We start from the raw sequence: 25,573 nt of genomic DNA, 5'->3' as shown, positions 1-25,573 counted from the left end.
GTGTGAGTGTCAATCTGCATTATCATCATGATCATTTTTTGTTGTACTGTGTTAGGGGTACACCAATGTGGACAATCCCTTTGGAGATGAGCACCTGCTGGACACCTTTGTGTGGACCAAGAAGATAGAGAAGGAGGGCAAGAAGCACCTGACCACGGATGAGATCCAGAAGCAACAGAAACTCAAGATGAGAGAGAACAAAGTAAGTAACATGACTGTGTGATATGACATGACAGAATCAACAACACTGCTCAAGATGAGAGAGAACAAAGTAAGCAACATGACTGTGTGATATGACATGACAGAATCAGCAACACTGCTCAAGATGAGATTGAGAGAAAACAAAGTAAGCAACATGACTGTGTGATATGACATGACAGAATCAGCAACACTGCTCAAGATGACAGAAAACAAAGTAAGCAACATGACTGTGTGATATGACATGACAGAATCAGCAACACTGCTCAAGATGAGATTGAGAGAAAACAAAGTAAGCAACATGACTGTGTGATGTGACATGACAGAATCAGCAACACCGCTCAAGATGAGATTGAGAGAAAACAAAGTAAGCAACATGACTGTGTGATATGACATGACAGAATCCACAACACTGCTCAAGATGAGAGAAAACAAAGTAAGTAACATGACTGTGTGATATGACATGACAGAATCAGCAACACTGCTCAAGATGACAGAAAACAAAGTAAGCAAGCAACATGACTGTGTGATATGACATGACAGAATCAACAACACTGCTCAAGATGAGAGAGAACAAAGTAAGCAACATGACTGTGTGATATGACATGACAGAATCCACAACACTGCTCAAGATGAGAGAGAACAAAGTAAGCAACATGACTGTGTGATATGACATGACAGAATCAGCAACACTGCTCAAGATGAGAGAAAACAAAGTAAGCAAGCAACATGACTGTGTGATATGACATGACAGAATCAACAACACTGCTCAAGATGAGAGAGAACAAAGTAAGCAACATGACTGTGTGATATGACATGACAGAATCAGCAACACTGCTCAAGATGAGAGAAAACAAAGTAAGCAAGCAACATGACTGTGTGATATGACATGACAGAATCAACAACACTGCTCAAGATGAGAGAGAACAAAGTAAGCAACATGACTGTGTGATATGACATGACAGAATCAGCAACACCGCTCAAGATGAGAGAAAACAAAGTAAGCAACATGACTGTGTGATATGACATGACAGAATCCACAACACTGCTCAAGATGAGAGAGAACAAAGTAAGCAACATGACTGTGTGATATGACATGACAGAATCCACAACACTGCTCAAGATGAGAGAAAACAAAGTCAGCAACATGACTGTGTGATATGACATGACAGAATCCACAACACTGCTCAAGATGAGAGAAAACAAAGTAAGCAACATGACTGTGTGATATGACATGACAGAATCAACAACACTGCTCAAGATGAGAGAGAACAAAGTCAGCAACATGACTGTGTGATATGACATGACAGAATCCACAACACTGCTCAAGATGAGAGAAAACAAAGTCAGCAACATGACTGTGTGATATGACATGACAGAATCCACAACACTGCTCAAGATGAGACAGAACAAAGTAAGCAACTTAAGTTGTGTAATACAATATATGACAAAATCAACTGCACTGCAAAACAATAGACAAAGCAATAATGAGATACATATTTATTTTTAAAACCATTGTTGCATGCTCTTGCAAAATCCATTATGCTCTGCATTTATACCCATGAGTGTGAAATATTAAAGTTGTTATAAAAAGAGAATGAAGTAAGCAAAATAAAAATTATTAGTTATTTGTATAGTGTAGTACACATCTCTGTCAAAACGTTTGTTACTTGTGATGATGTGTTATTGCTGGGAAATAGATTATCTGGCCAAAGTATGTATGGTATGTCAAACCAGTCTGTGCTGCTACTTTCTGGGGCAGAGGAAACAAAAGTCACTGGTCCTGAAACCTGGTGCGGTCATGGGGGGGCAGCACTGCTGAACTTACCACCAACATCCTCCTTTTTCTGGCATTTGTGGGATTGGGCCCAAGTGTGTGTGTGTGTGTGTGTGTGTTTTGTGTGTGTGTGTGTGTGTGTGTGTGTGTGGTGTGGGAAAATGTACAATGATGCTTGCTGACTGAAATGGAGAGGCACATGAATTTCAGTAACCTGTATATTTGTATATAGCTATTTCCATTTGGTGCCATTTAATTTATCTTTTTATTTTTCATTTGTTTTATTTGTTTGTTGTTTCTTCTTATGTTAGACGTGCTGCTGCCAAAAAGAAAATCTCTGTACCAAGTATAGACAATAAAGTTTGTGTATTGTATTGTATTGTGTTGTATTGTATTGTATTGTATTGTAATTTGTATTGTATAGTGAGTTTCGGCACAGTTCATCTCTGTCCACTCAGTGATATCTGCCCACTTCTTTTGTTATCTGCCTCGCCTCCTTTTCCCCAGCTCTGTTACCTGGAGGATGGACTTGGAGAAGCCGTCATATCTTGTCACATGGTCATACCATATCATTTTCCTTTTCATCACTGTGGTCAGTAGGATTTTATACTGACCAACCTTCTGTCAGATGGTTTTCCTGATTTCTCCATTTGTTATATGGCCCTCGTACTTAGGAGATGCCAAGAATCTCCTCAAGCATCTTATTTTCACGGTTTGGACCCCTCTCAAGCTCTGTTGTTGGAGTCCAGGGGCCAGTTGCATTGCTCGGACGAAGAGCCTAGTATGGTCGTAACCCGCTGCTAACTGTGTTTAGTATGGAACTGACCAATGGTGTAGTTTGGTCAACGTAGGCATTTAGTCACATCTAACTGTCAAAAAGTTTGAACCAAGCAATGCAACTGGCACCAGGACTCATATGCATACAAGAAAATAGAGAGGATTGGTGCTGGTAGGAGTTTCAGCTTTGTTCCTAAACTGACAATCTGGTCTCTGCATATGGGCATCAGAAGTTAGGCCAGAGGTTCTCCTCTGCTACTGGTAACAATGTGAACCCAGTACTACCTGCCGCATCTGGGGAGTAAGCCCAACCTGAAAATCTGATCCAGAGAGGGGTGGGCTTCTCCAGATCTGACTTGCCCAAGACATGCTTCATGAAGAACACAACACGCTTGGTTGTCAGCCGGACTTAAAGGACCGCTTGTACTGTCAGCCACGTGGATCGAGGTGACAAATATGCAAATGGTGGGAAAAAAACACACAAAAAAACACGTGGTAAAATCCAAAAATCCAAAACTAATACACAGTGTATGAGCCCAGGGAGAACTTCTCTTCCAAAAGTAAAGGAACAGATAGACGATAACAATGAGTACTGTACAACTGGCCACAGGTATTTCAACTGAGAAACTGTTTTGTATGAGGACATTTCTTCTCAGTTGTAGGGATTGATGTGAAACCACTTCTGATGATTGTGTGCCCCCCATCTCCCCTTTTTAAATTCTTTTTTTTATTGAATCATGTTGTTGTGGTTGTGTGTGTGTGTGTGTGTGTGTGTGTGTGTGTGTGTGCATGTTTAAGCGTGTATGTAATTGTATGTTTATGTGTGAATGTGTATGTGTGTGGAGGTGTATGTGTATGTGTGTGGTGTATGTGTCTGTGTATATATAACAGAGACGGGGAGAAAAAGAGGGAATAGCTTTGATTTGTCATCAGAGAGCATGTTGACACTGTTGTCAGGTTGAACTGGAGAAGGTGAAGAAGAGGAGGCTGGAACGAGAAAAGGAACGTGAAGAGCGAGAAAACGAGAGGGTAAAGTTCATTCTTTTGTTATTAATGTTGGTTTTTTGTTCATATTTTTATATGTTGTTTTTTTTTTTTTCAGGTGGGGGTTGGGTTGGGGGGGGGGGACTGGTGAGGGGTTGGTTTTTCTGCCTACCAGTACAAACTTTGGTGTATTTCGTACACTGTTTTCTGAATGCAGTCACATGCATCAACCCCTGCCTTACACTGTTTTCTGAAAGTGAGACACTGCGATACGGAGTGATTTCATGATGCAGATGTGACAGAAAGAGACACTGCGATACGGAGTGAGGTCATGATGCAGATGTGACAGAGACACTGCGATATGGAGTGAGGTCATGATGCAGATGTGACAGAGACACTGCGATATGGAGTGAGGTCATGATGCAGATGTGACAGAGACACTGCGATAGGGAGTGAGGTCATGATGCAGATGTGACAGAGACACTGCGATACGGAGTGAGGTCATGATGCAGATGTGACAGAGACACTGCGATACGGAGTGAGGTAATGATGCAGATGTGACAGAGACACTGCGATATGGAGTGAGGTCATGATGCAGATGTGACAGAAAGAGACACTGCGATACGTAGTGAGGTCATGATGCAGATGTGACAGAGACACTGCGATATGGAGTGAGGTCATGATGCAGATGTGACAGAGACACTGCGATAGGGAGTGAGGTCATGATGCAGATGTGACAGAGACACTGCGATAGGGAGTGAGGTCATGATGCAGATGTGACAGAGACACTGCGATACGGAGTGAGGTCATGATGCAGATGTGACAGAGACACTGCGATAGGGAGTGAGGTCATGATGCAGATGTGACAGACAGAGACACTGCGATATGGAGTGAGGTCATGATGCAGATGTGACAGAGACACTGCGATACGGAGTGAGGTCATGATGCAGATGTGACAGAGACACTGCGATACGGAGTGAGGTCATGATGCAGATGTGACAGAGACACTGCGATACGGAGTGAGGTCATGATGCAGATGTGACAGAGACACTGCGATACGGAGTGAGGTCATGATGCAGATGTGACAGTGACTGCGATACGGAGTGAGGTCATGATGCAGATGTGACAGACACTGCGATACAGAGTGAGGTCATGATACAGATGTGAAAGAGACACTGCGATACGGAGTGAGGTCATGATGCAGATGTGACAGAGACACTGTGATATGGAGTGAGGTCATGATGCAGATGTGACAGAAACTGAGAAAGAGACACTGCGATACGGAGTGAGGTCATGGTGCAGATGTGACAGAGACACTGCGATACGGAGTGAGGTCATGATGCAGATGTGAAAGAGACACTGCAATACGGAGTGAGGTCATGATGCAGATGAGACAGAGACACTGCGATACGGAGTGAGGTCATGATGCAGATGTGACAGAGACACTGCGATACGGAGTGAGGTCATGATGCAGATGTGACAGAGACACTGCGATACGGAGTGAGGTCATGATGCAGATGTGACAGAAAGAGACACTGCGATACGGAGTGAGGTCATGATGCAGATGTGACAGAGACACTGCGATACGGAGTGAGGTCATGATGCAGATGTGACAGAGACACTGCGATACGGAGTGAGGTCATGATGCAGATGTGACAGAGACACTGCGATACGGAGTGAGGTCATGATGCAGATGTGACAGACACTGCGATATGGAGTGAGGTCATGATGCAGATGTGACAGAGACACTGCGATACGGAGTGAGATCATGATGCAGATGTGACAGAGACACTGCGATACGGAGTGAGGTCATGATGCAGATGTGACAGACACTGCGATACGGAGTGAGGTCATGTTGCAGATGTGACAGAGACACTGCAATATGGAGTGAAGTCATGATGCAGATGTGACAGACAGAGACACTGCGATACGGAGTGAGGTCATGATGCAGATGTGACAGAAAGAGACACTGCGATACGGAGTGAGGTCATGATGCAGATGTGACAGAGACACTGCGATACGGAGTGAGGTCATGATGCAGATGTGACAGAGACACTGCGATACGGAGTGAGGTCATGTTGCAGGTGTGACAGAGACACTGCGATACGGAGTGAGGTCATGATGCAGATGTGACAGAGACACTGCGATACGGAGTGAGGTCATGATGCAGATGTGACAGAGACACTGCGATACGGAGTGAGGTCATGATGCAGATGTGACAGTGACTGCGATACGGAGTGAGGTCATGATGCAGATGTGACAGACACTGCGATACAGAGTGAGGTCATGATACAGATGTGAAAGAGACACTGCGATACGGAGTGAGGTCATGATGCAGATGTGACAGAGACACTGTGATATGGAGTGAGGTCATGATGCAGATGTGACAGAAACTGAGAAAGAGACACTGCGATACGGAGTGAGGTCATGGTGCAGATGTGACAGAGACACTGCGATACGGAGTGAGGTAATGATGCAGATGTGAAAGAGACACTGCAATACGGAGTGAGGTCATGATGCAGATGAGACAGAGACACTGCGATACGGAGTGAGGTCATGATGCAGATGAGACAGAGACACTGCGATACGGAGTGAGGTCATGATGCAGATGTGACAGAGACACTGCGATACGGAGTGAGGTCATGATGCAGATGTGACAGAGACACTGCGATACGGAGTGAGGTCATGATGCAGATGTGACAGAGACACTGCGATACGGAGTGAGGTCATGATGCAGATGTGACAGAGACACTGCGATACGGAGTGAGGTCATGATGCAGATGTGACAGAGACACTGCGATACGGAGTGAGGTCATGATGCAGATGTGACAGAGACACTGCGATACGGAGTGAGGTCATGATGCAGATGTGACAGAGACACTGCGATACGGAGTGAGGTCATGATGCAGATGTGACAGAGACACTGCGATACGGAGTGAGGTCATGATGCAGATGTGACAGAGACACTGCGATACGGAGTGAGGTCATGATGCAGATGTGACAGAGACACTGCGATACGGAGTGAGGTCATGTTGCAGATGTTCTGTTCTTTATTTCAAGATCTAAATCTGCACTGCTTTGAGTTTGAAAAGCAACACTAGCCCAAGTTGTAAAAATGGATTTTTGGTAATTTAGCTCTTTTTTGTGTGTGTGTTGTTTCTTTGGGTTTTTTTTTTGGAAGTGGGGCGTGGGCGTTTACAAGATATTTTACCCTTCGCGCATTTTTTTTTATAAAAAAAATTGGAGGTGGGTGATTACTAGATACTAGGCATTTAATTACAAGGTAGTTTACAGTAGTTTTTATGCCATACAACTGCAATTGTAGTTTACAGTCGTTTTTATGCCATACAACTGCAATGCACTGTCACATTCAGATCAGGCAACAGTGAGAGCGTTTGCAGTACAGATCAATCATCGTAGGTCTGAGGTTGAAATCTGACAATCACTCACTCACTCACTCACTCATTCACTCGACCGCTGGGGTCATTGGGGGGACATGAGGAAGATGTCATAGCTCGCCACGCCGTTCTGTTGGCAGCTGTCGTGAGGAGATCTGGCATCATCATTTTGGTCCATTCCTTGACGTTGTCGGACCAGCTCTTTCTCTGCGAAACTCTTTCTCTGCCGCCTGAGAGAAATCTGACAATAGCATCCTTTTCTCATGACTTGAGTAATTGCATGAGTTCTCATCAGTGCATGTGCATGCATATATATGCGTGTGTGTTTGATTTAAAAAAACAACAACAATTGTCCGTTTATTTGTTTTTAAAGAAATCAGTTTCGTTTTTCATTGATGATTGAAGGCTTGTTTGTTGCTGAGTTTGGAGTGAAACGTGTTCAGTTGTGAACTGAGTTATATTTATTTTGCAGGACATGATGATGAGAGAAAAGGAGCTGGAATACTTCAGAGAATGGGAGAAACAAGAGGATAATGTAAGTTAAGACTTTCACTTCCTGGTTGTGTGTGTGTGTGTGTGTGTGTGTGTATGGTTGATACTCTGTGTGTGTGTGTGTGTGGTTGATACTGTGTGTGTGTGTGTGTGTGTGTGTGTGTGTGTGTGTGTGTGTGTATGGTTGATACTCTGTGTGTGTGTGTGTGTGTGTGTGTGTGTGTGTGGTTGATACTCTGTGTGTGTGTGTGTGTGTGTGTGTGTGTGTGGTTGATACTGTGTGTGTGTGTGTGTGTGTGTGTGTGTGTGTACTTATGGACTTGTATTATCAGTTGTCTGGATTCATAGTCATGGAAGTCTGGAAGTCTTGGAAAAATGAAAGAACCATTTCCAGGGGTGAACAAGTCTTGGAAAAAAATATGTTTTGCCCTTCCAGGGTCTGGAAAAGTCTTGGAAATTTTTTTTTTTTTTTTAATAAAAGTCTTGACCAGTACCATTCAACAAAGACCTTTATGCATTGAAAAACAGCAAGAAACAAAATGTGGTGAAAATAAAATGTCAATACCAGGATATCAGGCAATAGCTTTCATTAGCAGTGTAGCAAGTTTTGATTCAGTTTGGCTCTGTGTTTGGTGTGGAAATTATTTTCAGTCTGGGATGGAACAGGTCTTGAAAAAGTACAGAATTTGGTTTGATCACATATGTGGGAGCTCTGAATTGTGCTCTCATTCAGCAGTTTATCTGTTTCGGCTGTTGCAGTTCCATCTGAATCAGGCTAAGATGCGCTCCGAAATCAGAATAAAGGATGGGAGAGGTAAGTTGACTTTTTGTTTTTCTTCCTGAGGATGAAAGGAGGGAATCAGTCAGTGAATACTTATTCTTCTTCTTCTGTGTTCACTCATATGCACACGAGTGGGCTTTTACGTGTATGACCGTTTTTACCCCGCCATGTAGGCAGCCATACTCCTTTTTCGGGGGTGTGCATGCTGGGTATGTTCTTGTTTCCATAACCCACCGAACGCTGACATGGATTACAGGATCTTTAACGTGCGTATTTGATGTTTGCTGCATATACACACGAAGGGGGTTCAGGCACTAGCAGGTCTGCACATATGTTGACCTGGGAGATCGTAAAAATCTCCACCCTTTACCCACCAGGCGCCATCACCGTGATTCGAACCCGGGACCCTCATATTGACAGTCCAACGCTTTAACCACTCGGCTATTGCGCCCGTCAGTCAGTGAATACAAATTAGGAAAAAATGAAGAAGAGGAGAGTGAAACTGAAAGACTGAGAGTATAGGAAACTGTTTCTGTATTTGTTGCAACGAAAAACAGAGTATGTGTGTGTAAAGTAGAGAAAGATAAATCATTGACTAAAAGGATTCTCGTCATTTTTTTCTTTAGATTTTAATGTACAGAAGTATAGCTGCTCTTTGATTTGTTTAAGTGTTCTTTGATTATTTTTTCTTCTTTTTGACTGTTGATTGACATTAGATAAGTGAGATGTTTTTAGATTTATAACAATATTTTTATGAATACTGAAACATGTACATGTCTGTTGAGTGTGCTTTTTTTTGTATTTGGATTGTGCACAGAATGCAGGACCACACATGCGTTTGTCCTATTAAGAGATGATAAACTTGATTTCACTTCACTTGACTTACAGCAAAGCCCATTGATTTGCTGGCCAAGTATATCAGTGCAGAGGACGATGCCATTGCTGTGGAGATGCACGAACCGTACACCTACCTCTATGTAAGTCCCACCTTTACAACTATTGCTTTTTCTTCCCGGTCTGTTTTCTTGCTCCTGTCTTGTGGGTCTTGGAGTTTGTAATTTTACATTTTAGGTTGTAATACCAGATGTAAGTTGTGGAGAAAAAAAAAAGGAAAACAAAGACAAAATAGTATCCTGTACGATGGTTGTTGTGATAACATTTTATTGTGACAAATAATATGTTGTTTTAGACTGGTTTTGAGAAAATGTTTTCCGTTTTTCTTTTCCCCCTTTTTTATTTATTATTTTTTTTAATGTTTTTTAATCTGAGATAGTTAATCTCCAGTAGTTGAAAAAATAACTTGAATTCTTGAAAAATATGGAGGTTGTGGGACTGTGGGATCAAAACAGCAATGATGTGTGGAGTGTGATGTGTGGAGTGTGATGTGTGGATGTTACCTGGCTGTGGTATGTTGTGTGGAGTGTGATGTATGAATGTTACCTGGCTGTGGTATGTTGTGTGGAGTGTGATGTATGGATGTTACCTGGCTGTGGTATGTTGTGTGGAGTGTGTTGTGTGGAGTGTGATGTATGGAGTGTGATGTATGAATGTTACCTGGCTGTGGTATGTTGTGTGGAGTGTGATGTATGGAGTGTGATGTATGGATGTTACCTGTCTGTGGTATGTTGTGTGGAGTGTGATGTATGGAGTGTGATGTATGAATGTTACCTGGCTGTGGTATGTTGTGTGGAGTGTGATGTATGGAGTGTGATGTATGGATGTTACCTGGCTGTGGTATGTTGTGTGGAGTGTGATGTATGGAGTGTGATGTATGGAGGTTACCTGGCTGTGGTATGTTGTGTGGAGTGTGATGTATGGAGTGTGATGTATGGAGGTTACCTGGCTGTGGTATGTTGTGTGGAGTGTGATGTATGGAGTGTGATGTATGGAGTGTGATGTATGGACGTTACCTGGCTGCGGTATGTTGTGTGGAGTGTGATGTATGGACGTTACCTGGCTGCGGTGTGTTGTGTGGAGTTTGATGTATGGAGTGTGATGTATGGATGTTACCTGGCTGTGGTGTGTTGTGTGGAGTGTGATGTATGGAGTGTGATGTATGGATGTTACCTGGCTGTGGTATGTTGTGTGGAGTGTGATGTATGGAGTGTGATGTATGGATGTTACCTGGCTGCGGTGTGTTGTGTGGAGTGTGATGTATGGAGTGTGATGTATGGATGTTACCTGGCTGCGGTATATTGTTGGAAGTGTGATGTATGGAGTGTGATGTATGGATGTTACCTGGCTGTGGTATGTTGTGTGGAGTGTGATGTATGGATGTTACCTGGCTGCGGTGTGTTGTGTGGAGTGTGATGTATGGAGTGTGATGTATGGAGTCTGATGTATGGATGTTACCTGGCTGTGGTGTGTTGTGTGGAGTGTGATGTATGGAGTGTGATGTATGGATGTTACCTGTCTGTGGTGTGTTGTGTGGAGTGTGATGTATGGATGTTACCTGGCTGTGGTGTGTTGTGTGAAGTGTGTTGTGTGGAGTGTGATGTATGGATGTTACCTGTCTGTGGTATGTTGTGTGGAGTGTGATGTATGGATGTTACCTGTCTGTGGTATGTTGTGTGAAGTGTGTTGTATGGAGTGTGATGTATGGAGTGTGATGTATGGATGTTACCTGTCTGTGGTATGTTGTGTGGAGTGTGATGTATGGAGTGTGATGTATGGAGTGTGATGTATGGATGTTACCTGGCTGTGGTATGTTGTGTGGAGTGTGATGTATGGAGTGTGATGTATGGATGTTACCTGTCTGTGGTATGTTGTGTGGAGTGTGATGTATGGAGTGTGATGTATGGAGTGTGATGTATGGATGTTACCTGGCTGTGGTATGTTGTGTGGAGTGTGATGTATGGAGTGTGATGTATGGAGGTTACCTGGCTGTGGTATGTTGTGTGGAGTGTGATGTATGGAGGTTACCTGGCTGTGGTATGTTGTGTGGAGTGTGATGTATGGACGTTACCTGGCTGCGGTGTGTTGTGTGGAGTGTGATGTATGGAGTGTGATGTATGGAGTGTGATGTATGGATGTTACCTGGCTGTGGTATGTTGTGTGGAGTGTGATGTATGGAGTGTGATGTATGGATGTTACCTGGCTGTGGTATGTTGTGTGGAGTGTGATGTATGGAGTGTGATGTATGGATGTTACCTGTCTGTGGTATGTTGTGTGGAGTTTGATGTATGGAGTGTGATGTATGAATGTTACCTGGCTGTGGTATGTTGTGTGGAGTGTGATGTATGGAGTGTGATGTATGGATGTTACCTGGCTGTGGTATGTTGTGTGGAGTGTGATGTATGGATGTTACCTGGCTGTGGTATGTTGTGTGGAGTGTGATGTGTGGAGTGTGATGTATGGAGTGTGATGTATGGATGTTACCTGGCTGTGGTATGTTGTGTGGAGTGTGATGTATGGATGTTACCTGTCTGTGGTATGTTGTGTGGAGTGTGATGTATGGATGTTACCTGGCTGTGGTATGTTGTGTGGAGTGTGATGTATGGATGTTACCTGGCTGTGGTATGTTGTGTGGAGTGTGATGTATGGATGTTACCTGTCTGTGGTATGTTGTGTGGAGTGTGATGTGTGGAGTGTGATGTATGGATGTTACCTGGCTGCGGTGTGTTGTGTGGAGTGTGATGTATGGAGTGTGATGTATGGATGTTACCTGGCTGTGGTATGTTGTGTGGAGTGTGATGTATGGATGTTACCTGGCTGTGGTGTGTTGTGTGAAGTGTGATGTATGGAGTGTGATGTATGGACGTTACCTGGCTGCGGTGTGTTGTGTGAAGTGTGATGTATGGAGTGTGATGTATGGATGTTACCTGGCTGCGGTGTGTTGTGTGGAGTGTGATGTATGGAGTGTGATGTATGGATGTCACCTGTCTGCAGGGTCTATGTTGTGTGAAGTGTGATGTATGGATGTCACCTGTCTGTGCTATGTTGTGTGAAGTGTGATGTATGGAGGTTACCTGTCTGCAGGGTCTATGTTGTGTGAAGTGTGATGTATGGAGTGTGATGTATGGAGTGTGATGTATGGAGTGTGATGTATGGAGTGTGATGTATGGAGGTTACCTGTCTGCAGGGTCTATGTTGTTTGAAGTGTGATGTATGGAGTCTGATGTATGGATGTCACCTGTCTGCAGTATGTTGTGTGAAGTGTGACATGTGGAGTGTGATGTATGGAGTGTGATGTATGGAGTGTGATGTATGGAGGTTACCTGTCTGCAGGGTCTATGTTGTGTGAAGTGTGATGTATGGAGTGTGATGTATGGAGTGTGATGTATGGACGTCACCTGTCTGCAGGGTCTGACGATCACGGACCTGGAGGACCTGCTGGAGGACATCAGGGTGTACCTGGAGCTGGAGGAAGGCAAGAACGCCGACTACTGGCGCGACATCATCACCGTCACTGAGGATGAGCTGCAGAAGCTGAGGAAACTGGATGCCGCCAACAAAGGTGGGGCTAGGGGGTTGACTGGGTGTGGGTGTGGGTGTGGAGGCAGAGGTGGGTGGTGAGTGAGAGTGTGTGTGCTTGTTTGCATGCAAGGTGGATGGTGTGTGAGAGAGAGAGAGAGAGAGAGAGAGAGTGTGCGTGTGTGTGCGCAGAGGTTGGTAGTCAGTGAATTCATGTGTGAGAGCGCATGCATGTGGAGGTTGGTGGTGAGTGATTGAGTGTGTGTGAGAGTATGTGGCTGTATGTTTGTGTGCATGTGTGTATGTGTGTGTGTGTGTGTGTGTGTGTGTGTGTGTGTGTGTGCCAGAGAGGAGAGAGAGAGAAAGTGTGTGCATGTGTGTGTGTGTGTGTGTGTGTCAGATAGAGAGAGAGAGCATGTGTATGTGTGTATGTCTGTAAGAGAGACAGAGACAGACAGCAATGACAAATAAAAAAAAAGATCCATAGATAGGACTTTGACACTGTGTGATGGTGGCTGTGCCTCAGAACTGGCTGACCGGCGGGAAGGCATCAACCCCGCGGTGAACGCGGAGGTGGGCGGCATCTTCAAGGGCAAGACCACCAATCAGCTGAAGCTGCTGGAGCAGCAGATCAGGGACAAGCTCAGCGGGGGAGAGGGTGTGGATGTCGGTGAGTCGTGTGGAAATGAAAAAAATATTGTTGTTTTTCTGTATATTATTATTATTAATATTGTTATTGTTGTTGGTGACATTCGTTTTTCATACCACATATAATTCGTAAACACCTTCACACACACACACACACACACACACACACACACACATGCACGCACACACATGCTCACACACACTTACATATACACACACTCACACACACACACACATACATACTCTCTCTCTCTCTCTCCTTCTCTCACACATTCACACACACACACACACACACACGCATGTACACACGCACCCAACCTTGCATGTTTTAGGTGCATGTGGAATCCAAGAATGTGAAAAATATTTATGGTGCTGAGAATAACATTATGATTATATATTTGCATACGTGCACGTATACTAAAAAGAAGCAAAAAGTAGCAACCAACAACAAAATCTGAAAAGCTAAAGAAAGAAAATGTTGGTATTGGTGAAAATTAACGAAAAGTACAAAAAAGGCCTTTACTCATCATTTCCAATTATATGTTCATTATGGTATTCTAAGTTCTGTAACACTTTTCACATTCTGTCATTGCACATGCAAGATAAATATGCAAGGTCAACAAAATGTATACCAAGATTTAAACACATTTGGAATGCATTCATTGCTTTTCACAACTGAACAAGGATTCTTCTTTTTCTTCTTTGTTTGTGGGCTGCAACTCCCACATTCACTCATATGTACACAAGTGGACTTTTACGTGTATGACCGTTTTTACTCCGCCATGTAGGCAGCCATACTCCGTTTTCGGAGGTGTGCATGCTGGGTATGTTCTTGTTTCCATAATCCACTTAACGCTGATATGGATTACAGGATCTTTAACGTGTGTATTCGATCTTCTGCCTGCATATTCATATGAAGGGGGTTCAGGCACTAGCAGGTCTGCACATATGTTGATTGGGAGATCGGAAAAATCTCCACCCCTTATCCACCAGGCACTGTTACCGAGATTCGAACCCGGGACCCTCAGATTGAAAGCCCAACGCTTTAACCATTTGGCTGTTGCGCCCGCAAAACAAGGATTCAAAAGGAAACAAATGGTGTTATGGGGTTCTCTGAGCAGATTTTGTAATACCAATTGGCATATAATTCAGTCGTTTGGAAGTTTTAGGGTGATATTAAAAAAACAACCCAAAAAACACCTCTCTCTATATGTATGCTTTTTGATTTTATATCTATAAGTTAGTAATTGTTTTGAATGTGGTCAGATTTGGTTTTTTATCCTCCTTACTCCTATACATGTAAGATTCTGTTACCAATATAAAGATAATTAATTCAAATGCCGAATTCAAATGGGGACCATACCAGCACCAGCCGTCCTGAAGCCCTCTTGGCCGAGAGAGTGGTGATATAACTTGGGCAATACACTCTCCACTGTAATCAAATTCCAGCCCAGATAGTCAGGACAGCAGTTGCTTCCTCTGCTGTTGTGACGGCCATAGCTGGACACGACTGACTGTGATACGTTGCACCCCATCACACCCCCCCTCCTCATGTCGCAGGTTACTGGGAGACACTGCTGAAGCAGCTGAAGGCACACACAGCACGCACACGGCTGCGGGAACGGCACCAGGACGTACTGCAGCAGAAACTGCTGAAACTGAAACGGGAGGTAAACACCTGAGCTGGCCAGGGTTTGAGCTGTTAACGTTTGTCTGCCTTGAACAATATTTTGTTTGACAATCAGGTTGGGTGTGTTGGGTTGGACTGGTTTGGCTTGGGTTGGTTTGTTGGTTGGGTGGTTCAGGTTGGGCTTGATTTGGGTTGGGTTGGGTTTGGCATGTTTGGGTTGGGTTGGGTTGGTTTGGGTAGGTTTGTGGTTGGTTTGGGTTGGGTTGGGTTGGGTTGGGCAGGTTTGGGGTTGGTTTGGGTTGGGTTGGGCAGGTTTGGGGTTAGGTTGGGTTGGGTTGGGTGGTTTGGGTGGGGTTGGGTGGGGTTGGGTTGGTTTGGTTTTGGGTTGGGATGGGCAGGGTTGGGCAGAAATTGCTGAAGCTGAAGTGGGTGTAAACCATGACGTAGCCACATCTTGACTTGTTGTCTGTCTGCTGTGCTTTGAACAGTGTTTCAGTTGAAAACATCTCGATTCAAACAGCAATGAAATGGACAGGGCAAGAAGAAAATCTTTTCAGATCTGTCGTCTGTTTGGATTTGGTTTGGATTTACTTTGGGTGGATATGGTTGGGTTGGTCTGGTTTGGTTTTGAAAATGGTTTTTGATCTGGGTACATCTTGCTGTTTGTTCTTTAGGTCTGTTGGTTGGAGAAAGATTTTTGCTGTATAAGAGAGCATCTTACATTAATTTATTTTTATATCAAAAGAAAAAAAAAAAGATTTTCTGTTCAGTGTGAACATGAAAATTGGTGTGAAACCTAAAACTCAAAGTGGGAAGGACCAGTGATGGCTGTAGCAGAGCAGAGGGTACTAACACGCGGGTCATCAAGTGTGGTTGTTTTTCACAGCAAGGGCTGGAGACCGGCCCGCTCTTCCCCGTGCTGAACGCAGAGCAGGAAGGCGGTGCTCCCTCTCGTTCCTCCACCCCCTCCACCCAGTCCCCCCGGCCCCCGGCAGACGCTGGCGCCCCTGGCCCCTCCACCTCTGCGGAGGACGGAACGGCAGGGTGAGTAACTCTTGTGATTTCCTGTTTGATACTGCGCAGGGTATTGTTTGAGTGGTGGACCATTTCCAGGGCTTGAAAAGGCTTGGTATTCAGAAAAAACCTTGACCAGTACCATTGAGAAACAAGCTTAATGCATTAAAAAAAGACACACACCTATCTATAAGCACTCTCAGCTTCCTTGTTCTCCAACACCACCCATGTCAGCTCACTTTGGATGCGTGTAGAGTGGGAAAGGGAGAGTGTGTGTGGGGGGAGAGGGGGGGGTTGAGAAAGTGGCCATGAATGTTTTATGTAACTTGTAATAGTTTTCTTTCATGCAAAGCGCCATGAGCTCTTAGAGAGAAAGGGTACTATATAAATGTACATTATTATTATTATTATCATAAACAAATTAACAAGCAAAATATAATGAAAAAAAAGTGGTTAATGCCAAAAAAAAAAAAAAAGAAAAGAAAAAAGAGCTTAATGCATTAAAAAAAACAACAAAAAAAACAACAACACAAAAACAACAGAAAACAAACAGATAAGCAAAAAGTTATGAAAATTGAACATCGATACCAGGGTATCCACCAATCACTTTTTCCAGCATGGATGCAGATTAATTTCTGATTCAGTTTACCGTTGTGTTTAGTATGGGAAGTTTTCAGAGAGGCCTGGGAAAGAAAGAAGGAATTCTGTTTGGTCACATCTGTGGGAGCCCTGTGCGCAGGGAACTTTTCTTTTTTTTGTTTCGTTTTTTTTGTCACTCCCCTGAATACGGAGTATGGCTGGCTGAGTGGCAGGGTAAAAACAATCATATGATTAAAAAAAATCAAATTCTTACATTGGAGTGAAATGGGCTGTTCACTTTGTGTGTGTGTGTGTGTGTGTGTGTGAGTGAGGTTTTCCCATCAAATTTCTTCTTCCCAAGAACGCACAGAAGCAACAAAAGCTTACTGCTTTCTGTTATTATTCATTGCAAAACCAACCACCATTGATGCCGGCAGGTCAGGCAACGACGACGACGACGACGAAGCGCTCATCACGGAGGCGGACCTAGAGGAAGAGAACGCTCAGGTACAGGAGGAAGATCAGTACGTCAAGGGGGGCTACTCTCCTCGCCTCTTGCAGCCGGGTGACCTTGACATTGACACGGTTATCTACGAGGAGGAGGAAGATGTAAAGAAGCTGATGGTGGCTCGGAGGCAGGTGCTTACAAGCGGCAGAGTTAAGGTACTTGGATATATTTTTCTTTGTTTTGTCTTCATTCAGTCATCTTCTGTGTCTCTGTCTCTGCCTTTCTGTTCATACTGTAAGCTGTCTTGTAAATGCCCAGCATCCAATCAGTGCACACCCCCCATTTTGGATTAAAAACTGTATACGCCCATTCTCCCATTACGTATGGAGTGACAGCCTAGAGGTAATGCATCCGCCCAGGAAGTGAGAGAATCTGAGTGCGCTGGTTTGAATCACGGCTCAGTCGCCAATATTTTCTCCTCCTCCACTAGACCTTGAGTGATGGTCTGGATGCTAGTCATTCGGATGAGACGATAAACCGAGGTCCTGTGTGCAGCATGCACTTTACCGCACGTAAAACAACCCACGGCAACAAAAAGGTTGTCCCAGGCAAAATTCAGTAGAAAAATCCACTTCGATAGGAAAAAGAAATAAAACTGCACGCAGGAAAAAAATACAAAAAAAAAAAAGGGTGGTGCTGTCAGTGTAACGACGTGCTCTCCCTGGGGAGAGCAGCCTGAATTTCACACAGAGAAATCTGCTGTGACAATAAAGAGAAATACAAATACAAATATTTGAAATTTCCTATTAATATCATCAGTTTAATGAAAGACCTCTGATACAGGTAGTAAACAACTCTTCCAGTGCTGTATGGTGAAACTAAGAGTTACTCATCCAGTGTTGTATGGTAAAACTAAGTAAGGGTTACTCATCCAGTGTTGTATGGTGAAACTAAGAGTTACTCATCCAGTGGTGTATGGTAAAACTAAGTAAGGGTTACTCATCCAGTGTTGTATGGTGAAACTAAGTCAGGGTTAACTCATCTAGTGCTGTATGGTAAAACTAAGTCAGGGTTAACTCATCCAGTGCTGTATGGTAAAACTAAGTGAGGGTTAACTCATCCAGTGCTGTATGGTGAAACTAAGAGTTACTCATCCAGTGGTGTATGGTAAAACTAAGTAAGGGTTACTCATCCAGTGTTGTATGGTGAAACTAAGTAAGGGTTACTCATCCAGTGTTGTATGGTGAAACTAAGTAAGGGTTACTCATCCAGTGCTGTATGGTAAAACTAAGTAAGGGTTACTCATCCAGTGTTGTATGGTGAAACTAAGTAAGGGTTACTCATCCAGTGTTGTATGGTGAAACTAAGTAAGGGTTACCCATCCAGTGCTGTATGGTGAAACTAAGTAAGGGTTAACTCATCCAGTGCTGTATGGTGGAACTAGGTCAGGGTTAACTCATCCAGTGCTGTATGGTGGAACTAAGTCAGGGTTAACTCATCCTGTGCTGTATGGTAAAACTAAGTCAGGGTTACTCATCCTGTGCTGTATGGTAAAACTAAGTGAGGGTTACTCATCCAGTGTTGTATGGTGAAACTAAGTCAGGGTTACTCATCCAGTGCTGTATGGTGAAACTAAGTAAGGGTTAACTCATCCAGTGCTGTATGGTGAAACTAAGTCAGGGTTAACTCATCCAGTGCTGTATGGTGGAACTAGGTCAGGGTTAACTCATCCAGTGCTGTATGGTGGAACTAAGTCAGGGTTAACTCATCCAGTGCTGTATGGTGAAACTAAGTCAGGGTTACTCATCCAGTGCTGTATGGTAAAACTAAGTAAGGGTTAACTCATCCAGTGCTGTATGGTGGAACTAGGTCAGGGTTAACTCATCCAGTGCTGTATGGTGGAACTAAGTAAGGGTTAGGGTTAATCATCCAGTGCTGTATGGTGGAACTAAGTAAGGGTTAACTCATCCAGTGCTGTATGGTGGAACTAGGTCAGGGTTAACTCATCCAGTGCTGTATGGTGGAACTACGTCAGGGTTAACTCATCCAGTGCTGTATGGTGGAACTAAGTAAGGGTTAGGGTTACTCATCCAGTGCTGTATGGTGGAACTAAGTAAAGGAGTGGGCTCCCCGCAATGGGTAAAGTACCCAGTAAACGCCCACCGCCAACTTGAAGGTGAAGTTTGTGCAGAGAGGTGCAGTTCAGTTGACAGTGTATGGGTTTCAGAATGTGGTAGGCTCTGAAGTCCTGACCAGCATGCAGGTTCTGTGCGTAGGTCAGACAGCTGTTTCCTTCCTTCCTGGCCTCTTCTTTTCCTTTTTTCTTTTCTTCATTTTCTTTTCTTTTCTATTCTTTTTTTTTTTTTTAAAGCAGATGTCGAGTAGAGTATATGGATTAGTCCACACACTTTGAATTGAATTGAAAGACTGTGATTCTTGTACATTGTTTGTGCAACAAACAGTACTGTTGAACTTGTCTACCCCCGAAAACAGAGTATGGCTGTCTACATGGCAGGGTAGAAACGGTCATACACGTAAAAACCCTACTCGTTTACACATGAGTGAACGTGCAAATTGAAGAAGAAGAAGAACTTTTCTTAGTGGAGATAATTAGATAGAAAATGTGAAAAAACTTAGCCGTATGAAGTGCACAGGAACAGGTGTCGAGATGGCTGCCATCAAAAGAGGGCGTTAGCCAGGGGGACAAAGGTGAGGTTACCTACTTCCGGGAGGTTATCGGCTGTAGTACTTTCATTTTCTCTGCATAGGCAGATAGTAGTTTGCACAGGACAGGAATGTCAGACCCCTGCCAGAGTCTGCACTAGTTGGGTCACGGTAAGTATGTTATTTAAACGTAATTTTAGATAGAAAATTTCCTTTATATGGCTGAGAACGTATGTGAAACTCTATTCTGTTTCGATCTACTAATCAAAATGCAGTATTGTATTGTAGTGTATTGTATAACATTTATCATATTGTATTCTGCATTCTGCATTCTGTGCGCGTTGACGCCACTTTGAAACTGAGCCTGTGTTCATGTGCAGCTGGATCATGAAACGGAGTTTGAGAAGCAGGCAAGGGAGGGGATGAACGATGACGAGGCGCAGTTCAGCGTGCAGATGACCCTGGAGCCGCAGGCCTTCGTCTGGTCCGACAAGTACCGCCCTCGCAAGCCTCGCTTCTTCAACCGTGTGCACACGGTCAGTTGGCTGTGTGGTGTCTGGTTGTTCTGGAGTGAGATGGGGCTTGTTTGGGTTTGTGTGTGTGTGTGTGTGTGTGTGTGTGTGTGTGTGTGTTTGGTGTGTGCTTTGTATCTGACTGACATGTTATTGTAAAATAAAAGTAATTGTAGAAATCATTTATGGATTGATTTATGGATAGATTGTGTTTTGTTTATTTCTTTTCTTTTCTTGCATTCTGCTGTTTTACCATTGTGTGTTTAACTTTAAATCCTTTTAATGATTTTTTTCCCCTTTAGACTTTTAATTTGCCCCTTCAAGCTCTTATCTGTCAAACTTTGTTACTGGTTAGTTTTACTTTGTGTTTTTAATTTCTTTTTTTTTTAATATATCTTCCATCAGTGTCACTTTTCCAGAGCCATTCTCAGTATAGTTGAGGATAGTTGGAAAGTGGATGGACGGACAGATGTACACACACACAGACACTCGCACACAGACAGACAGACCGACACACTCACACACACACATGTGTGCACCCCCAAAGACACGTGTGCAAATGGACACAATCTCAATCATAGATTTCCCATACTGTGCTGTTTGCAGGGTTTTGAGTGGAACAAGTATAACCAGACTCACTACGATATTGACAACCCACCCCCAAAGATTGTGCAGGGCTACAAGTTCAATGTGAGTGCTGTTTACTGTGCATGTATGCTTTTTTGTTTTGCTTTTGTTGTTGCAATAGCTGAACTTTGGCAGTTTGAAGTGTTTATTACTCTTTGTGTCTGTGATTTTCATTCACCTTGTGTTTCTCTGTTTCAGTTGGTGTATGTGTGCATGTGCGTGAGTGTGTGTGCATGTGTGTGTGTGCGTGCGTGCGCGTGCACGTGTGTGTGTGCGTGTGTGTGTGGTTTTGCTTCACACATGTTACACTTATTTGTCCAGTCGGAAAAATATTTTACATTTGCTGCTAATGAGACTTTACTTTCAGATTAACTGCACAGAAATAGCCTAGGAAAGTCTTTAATCAGTCTGAAACAGTTCTCCATTTTACTGGTATTGCTCTTCGCTGATAAGTCCAGAGTTCATCAGCTTAGTTTCATGAAACATAAATATGTGTTAACAGTTCATTATTTAGGTGGAAAGATAAAGATGTTTCTGTTTTCTTTTGTTGTTGTTGATAGTTTGGTTGCATTGTGACATCAAATGTTTGTTGATATTTTTTCAGATCTTCTATCCAGATCTAATTGACAAGACCAAGACGCCAGAATATACAGTTGTAAGTTCTTATTTTATTAACTTTTTTTTTTCATTTCATTGTATTTTCATGATTATATTTGTTTTTGTCAGATGGCAGGATACTTTATCTTGACTTTGGTACCATTAGCCTTCATCAAATTTGAAAGAACATAAAGGGAAACCTTGTTTCAGAGGAGATGAATCTGAAAAGGAGGTAACTAAGAAAACAAATCAATGAACAATGCCAGTTTTTACAGATGCATTATGTTTATTCTTTTTAAATTTTAGCACATACTTATCAACAATCATTCTTGCACCTTATCAGTATGTAGTAGTTGTTTCCCTTTGACCTTGAGAACAAGAGGGTGTGTGTTGTGTGCAGGTTTAACTGTTTATCATTTCTCAAGGAAATTTATGGATTATTTCTGAAATAGAGAAAATTATTTTGATTATAATGCATGACAGACATATTCCTGACAGTCTGACAATTGTTAATTGAACTTATTAAATTCTTGCACAATTGCTTTTTACATTGCAGCAGTAGTTCATTGCTGCAGTAGGTTCTGTGCATCCGTGGAGCTGTTGTTGATGATCAGTTTGGGTATTTAAAAAAAAAAAAAAGTTTTTCAGTAATGCACAGGGATCAGGTTTTAATGTTGAACTCGAATGCAGATTACTAAGAAAAGCAGTTGACTGAACTGGAATGCAAATTACTTAGAAAAGCAGTTGAGTTTGTGTGAAGTTGGAGTGCTAATATAGTGGTAGCATGGAATTGGAATGGTGGTTGATGTGCCACTTTTGGCTTGGTTTGGTGGATGTCACAGCCAGGAAACAGTGTCGTGACCAGTCACCATAGGCCTGTGTGGTTTGAAAAAGTGAAGTTTTGTGGGGTTCGTTGTGAGTCCTGAATTGTGATGAATTTGTTCTTGCAGACGCCACTGGAAGACAGCAAGGATTTTGCAGTCCTCCGATTTAAAGCTGGCCCTCCATACGAGGTAGGTGAAGGTTCTGAAGAAAAGTCTTAGTATCTCGTTTTGTGTATGTGTCTGTTGATTCTGTCTACCTGTCTGTCCTGTAGTCTTGCTGACCGTGGGGGCACCACACACATTTGGCAGCCAGCCTCCTCCATCCCTCGCGGTTGTCTGTCCTCCTGACTGTCTCACCCACGGTCAGACCTGTCCACTGTGAGATGTTGTCCTTCCATCTCTTCCTCTGCCTGCCTCTTCTCCTTGCTCCCTGCACTGTTCCCTGCAGGAAGGCCTTGACCAGTCTCCCTGCACTGTTCCCTGCAGGAAGGTCTTGACCAGTCTCCCTGCACTGTTCCCTGCAGGAAGGCCTTGACCAGTCTCCCTGCACTGTTCCCTGCAGGAAGGTCTTGACCAGTCTCCCTGCACTGTTCCCTGCAGGAAGGCCTTGACCAGTCGTGATACCTCTCCTTGCTCCCTGCACTGTTCCCTGCAGGAAGGTCTTGACCAGTCCTGATACCTCTTCTTGCTCCCTGCACTGTTCCCTGCAGGAAGGTCTTGACCAGTCCTGATGCCTCTTCTTGCTCCCTGCACTGTTCCCTGCAGGAAAGTCTTGACCAGTCCTGATGCCTCTCCTTGCTTCCTGCACTGTTCCCTGCAGGAAAGTCTTGACCAGTCCTGATACCTCTCCTTGCTCCCTGCACTGTTCCCTGCAGGAAAGTCTTGACCAGTCCTGATGCCTCTTCTCCCTGCACTGTTCCCTGCAGGAAGGTCTTGACCAGTCCTGATGCCTCTTCTCCCTGCACTGTTCCCTGCAGGAAAGTCTTGACCAGTCCTGATGCCTCTTCTTCCTGCACTGTTCCCTGCAGGGAGGTCTTGACCAGTCCTGATAATTACCGATATAGATATTTAGAAAACATATAAACATTTTAAAAAATCAGTTATTTTGCTTTTTGTGTATTATTTTAAAAATCATCTTTATAAATATCTATATGCATGTCTGTGTTTGTTAGTTATTTATGCAAATGCAACACTTGCACTGCTCCATTAAAAAAAAAAGAAAGAAATTTCAAGCAGATGTGGTGTGGCATATACATGGATCAGTCTGCAAGCTCCTTGAAAGTGAAACAAAACCTGGTGTGTTGCAGGACATTGCTTTCAAGATCGTGAACCGTGAGTGGGAGTACTCTTACAAGCGAGGCTTCCGCTGCCAGTTCCAGAACAACATCTTCCAGCTGTGGTTCCACTTCAAGCGCTATCGCTACCGACGGTAGTGGGTGCAGTGAAGCCTGACCGGAGAACTTGTTAGTTAAGTGCAAACAACTGCCAAGATGTGTTTCCATTTCAGGTGCAGTCTGAGTAAGTTAATGTCCATAAAGTATAATCACACTGGCAGGCAGTGGTGGATAGATTGTTGAAGGCTACAGACAGTGAAGGTACATGGAGGGACAACACGATCTCCATAGCAGGCCTGGTCAGTTCAGTGATTCAGGTGACCTGTCAACCGAAGTTTCACGTGACATGCAAGAACAAGGTTTCTGTTCAGGGTTCCTGAACGTCCAGCTGCTAGCTTACGGCATGTGTCTGAAACAAATGTGGCTGGAGTGTTCAGGCATTTTAGAAACATTGTCACTGACAGCAGTATTTTTAGACTGGAAACTTTTTTTCACTGACACTGGTGACATTGATTTAGTTTGATTAATAACACTGTGTACCCCATTAGTGCAGCTGCACTGCAGTTTGTGTGGATCAGCCCCACAACAGCTGAGTGCACTGTCATAGCCGTACTTCGCATGCAACATACACACTGCATCATCAAAAGCTTGCTTGATCCACTTGAAAACACCAACAAACAGTGTTCAAACAACATAGAGGCTAAAGCCAACTAACTGAAAGCACCAAGTCAGAAGAGAACTGATTGGGAAAGTGAAACTGAACATGCCCACTGAAATATGGAAATAGCCACACTCAGTCCAAGGGAAGCAACCAGGTGTTACAGATAAGTCAGTACTCTGGATACAAAGAGTTAACACTGTCACTGATAGTAATAGTGATGCTGATTTATTAGAAGCATCATCACTGATGGAGATTTAGTTACTTTGAAAAAATGTCAGTGACAATGATGTCAATCTGTTTCTGGGGTACAGTCTGCTGTGTGTGAAGGTGAGAGTGGTGAGTGTGTGAGGCATTGTTTGGTGTTTTTTACATTGTTGGGGTTGTTTTGAACTCTCCCTGATGTCAGGCAGTGTGCTCAGCTTTGTTGCAGAGAATGGTTGAGGCTGAAGTTTGGTATGGAGTGTCATCAGCTTGAAAACATGATTTTCTTGGTTTTCAGGCCTGCTTTATGATGTGTTGTGGTATACCTGACATCATGGAATTCAAGAAGATTGTTTTTAAAAACGATTGATTATAAAATGCATAGATTACCATTACATGGTGTGTATCTGTGTGTGTGTGTGTGTTTGTGTGTGTGTGTGTGTGTGTTGCGCGCGCGCGTGTGTGTATGAGGACATGTAGTCATGTTGGTGAATGTATATATGAATATATATGTATATCAAATTCATTTTTAAAAGTATCCACAAACAAAGCAAGAGAAACTGATAGAGAGGGCAATATGGAAAAAACCCAGAATAGTTGACAGAGACTGAGAGAGAGAGAGAGAGAGAGAGGAGGGGGAGAGAGATCAACTTCACATTGTTCCTTTTATTTCTATCTTGAAAAAAGCATTTTTTTAAAATGAACTTGTATGTCTTCTCAGGCATATAAACATTTAAAGTCATCAAGAGTGTGTTTTGAACTGCATCAGTGAAAGAGTTATTTGTTGTTGATGACATTGATTAATTGATTGATTGGTATGAGTGGAGGTCGCTGCTGGTTCGTCGCTTAAACTGTCGTCTACTAGGTCGATCGCCTTCAATTTGAAGGCTGCATCATAGGCATAATGTTGCGTTTTCGGCATGTTGAGGGTGTACGCTTGAGCAGAGTAGAACTGAATGCTGATCTGAAGGCTTTAATGTGTGCGGATTTGATTTATAAAATGTGAACAGTTAG

The 25,573-nt window shown here is 43.4% G+C and overlaps 1 protein-coding gene across 1 annotated transcript in view; it reads left to right on the top strand.

Moving 5' to 3' along the window:
- LOC143281862 (splicing factor Cactin-like) overlaps window positions 1-25,251 on the top strand; it is a 32,598-nt gene extending 7,347 nt beyond the window's left edge. Inside the window, exons 5-19 of the mRNA XM_076587114.1 lie at window positions 56-202; window positions 3,710-3,781; window positions 7,607-7,669; window positions 8,386-8,440; window positions 9,296-9,384; window positions 12,710-12,863; window positions 13,347-13,490; window positions 15,029-15,138; window positions 15,985-16,142; window positions 17,129-17,354; window positions 20,184-20,339; window positions 20,922-21,005; window positions 21,547-21,597; window positions 22,490-22,552; window positions 23,671-25,251. Coding sequence (XP_076443229.1) covers window positions 56-202; window positions 3,710-3,781; window positions 7,607-7,669; window positions 8,386-8,440; window positions 9,296-9,384; window positions 12,710-12,863; window positions 13,347-13,490; window positions 15,029-15,138; window positions 15,985-16,142; window positions 17,129-17,354; window positions 20,184-20,339; window positions 20,922-21,005; window positions 21,547-21,597; window positions 22,490-22,552; window positions 23,671-23,796 — 1,698 coding nt within the window. The 3' untranslated portion in view covers window positions 23,797-25,251. The remainder of the gene's footprint in view (window positions 1-55; window positions 203-3,709; window positions 3,782-7,606; window positions 7,670-8,385; window positions 8,441-9,295; window positions 9,385-12,709; window positions 12,864-13,346; window positions 13,491-15,028; window positions 15,139-15,984; window positions 16,143-17,128; window positions 17,355-20,183; window positions 20,340-20,921; window positions 21,006-21,546; window positions 21,598-22,489; window positions 22,553-23,670) is intronic.
- The last annotated feature ends 322 nt before the right edge of the window (window positions 25,252-25,573 follow it).

The sequence above is a fragment of the Babylonia areolata genome, chromosome 5 (assembly GCF_041734735.1).
Source record: "Babylonia areolata isolate BAREFJ2019XMU chromosome 5, ASM4173473v1, whole genome shotgun sequence".
In the NCBI taxonomy this organism is placed as follows: domain Eukaryota; kingdom Metazoa; phylum Mollusca; class Gastropoda; order Neogastropoda; family Buccinidae; genus Babylonia; species Babylonia areolata.
The sequence above is the reverse complement of the archived record's forward strand: the minus strand, read 5'-3'. Positions and strand labels throughout refer to the sequence as shown.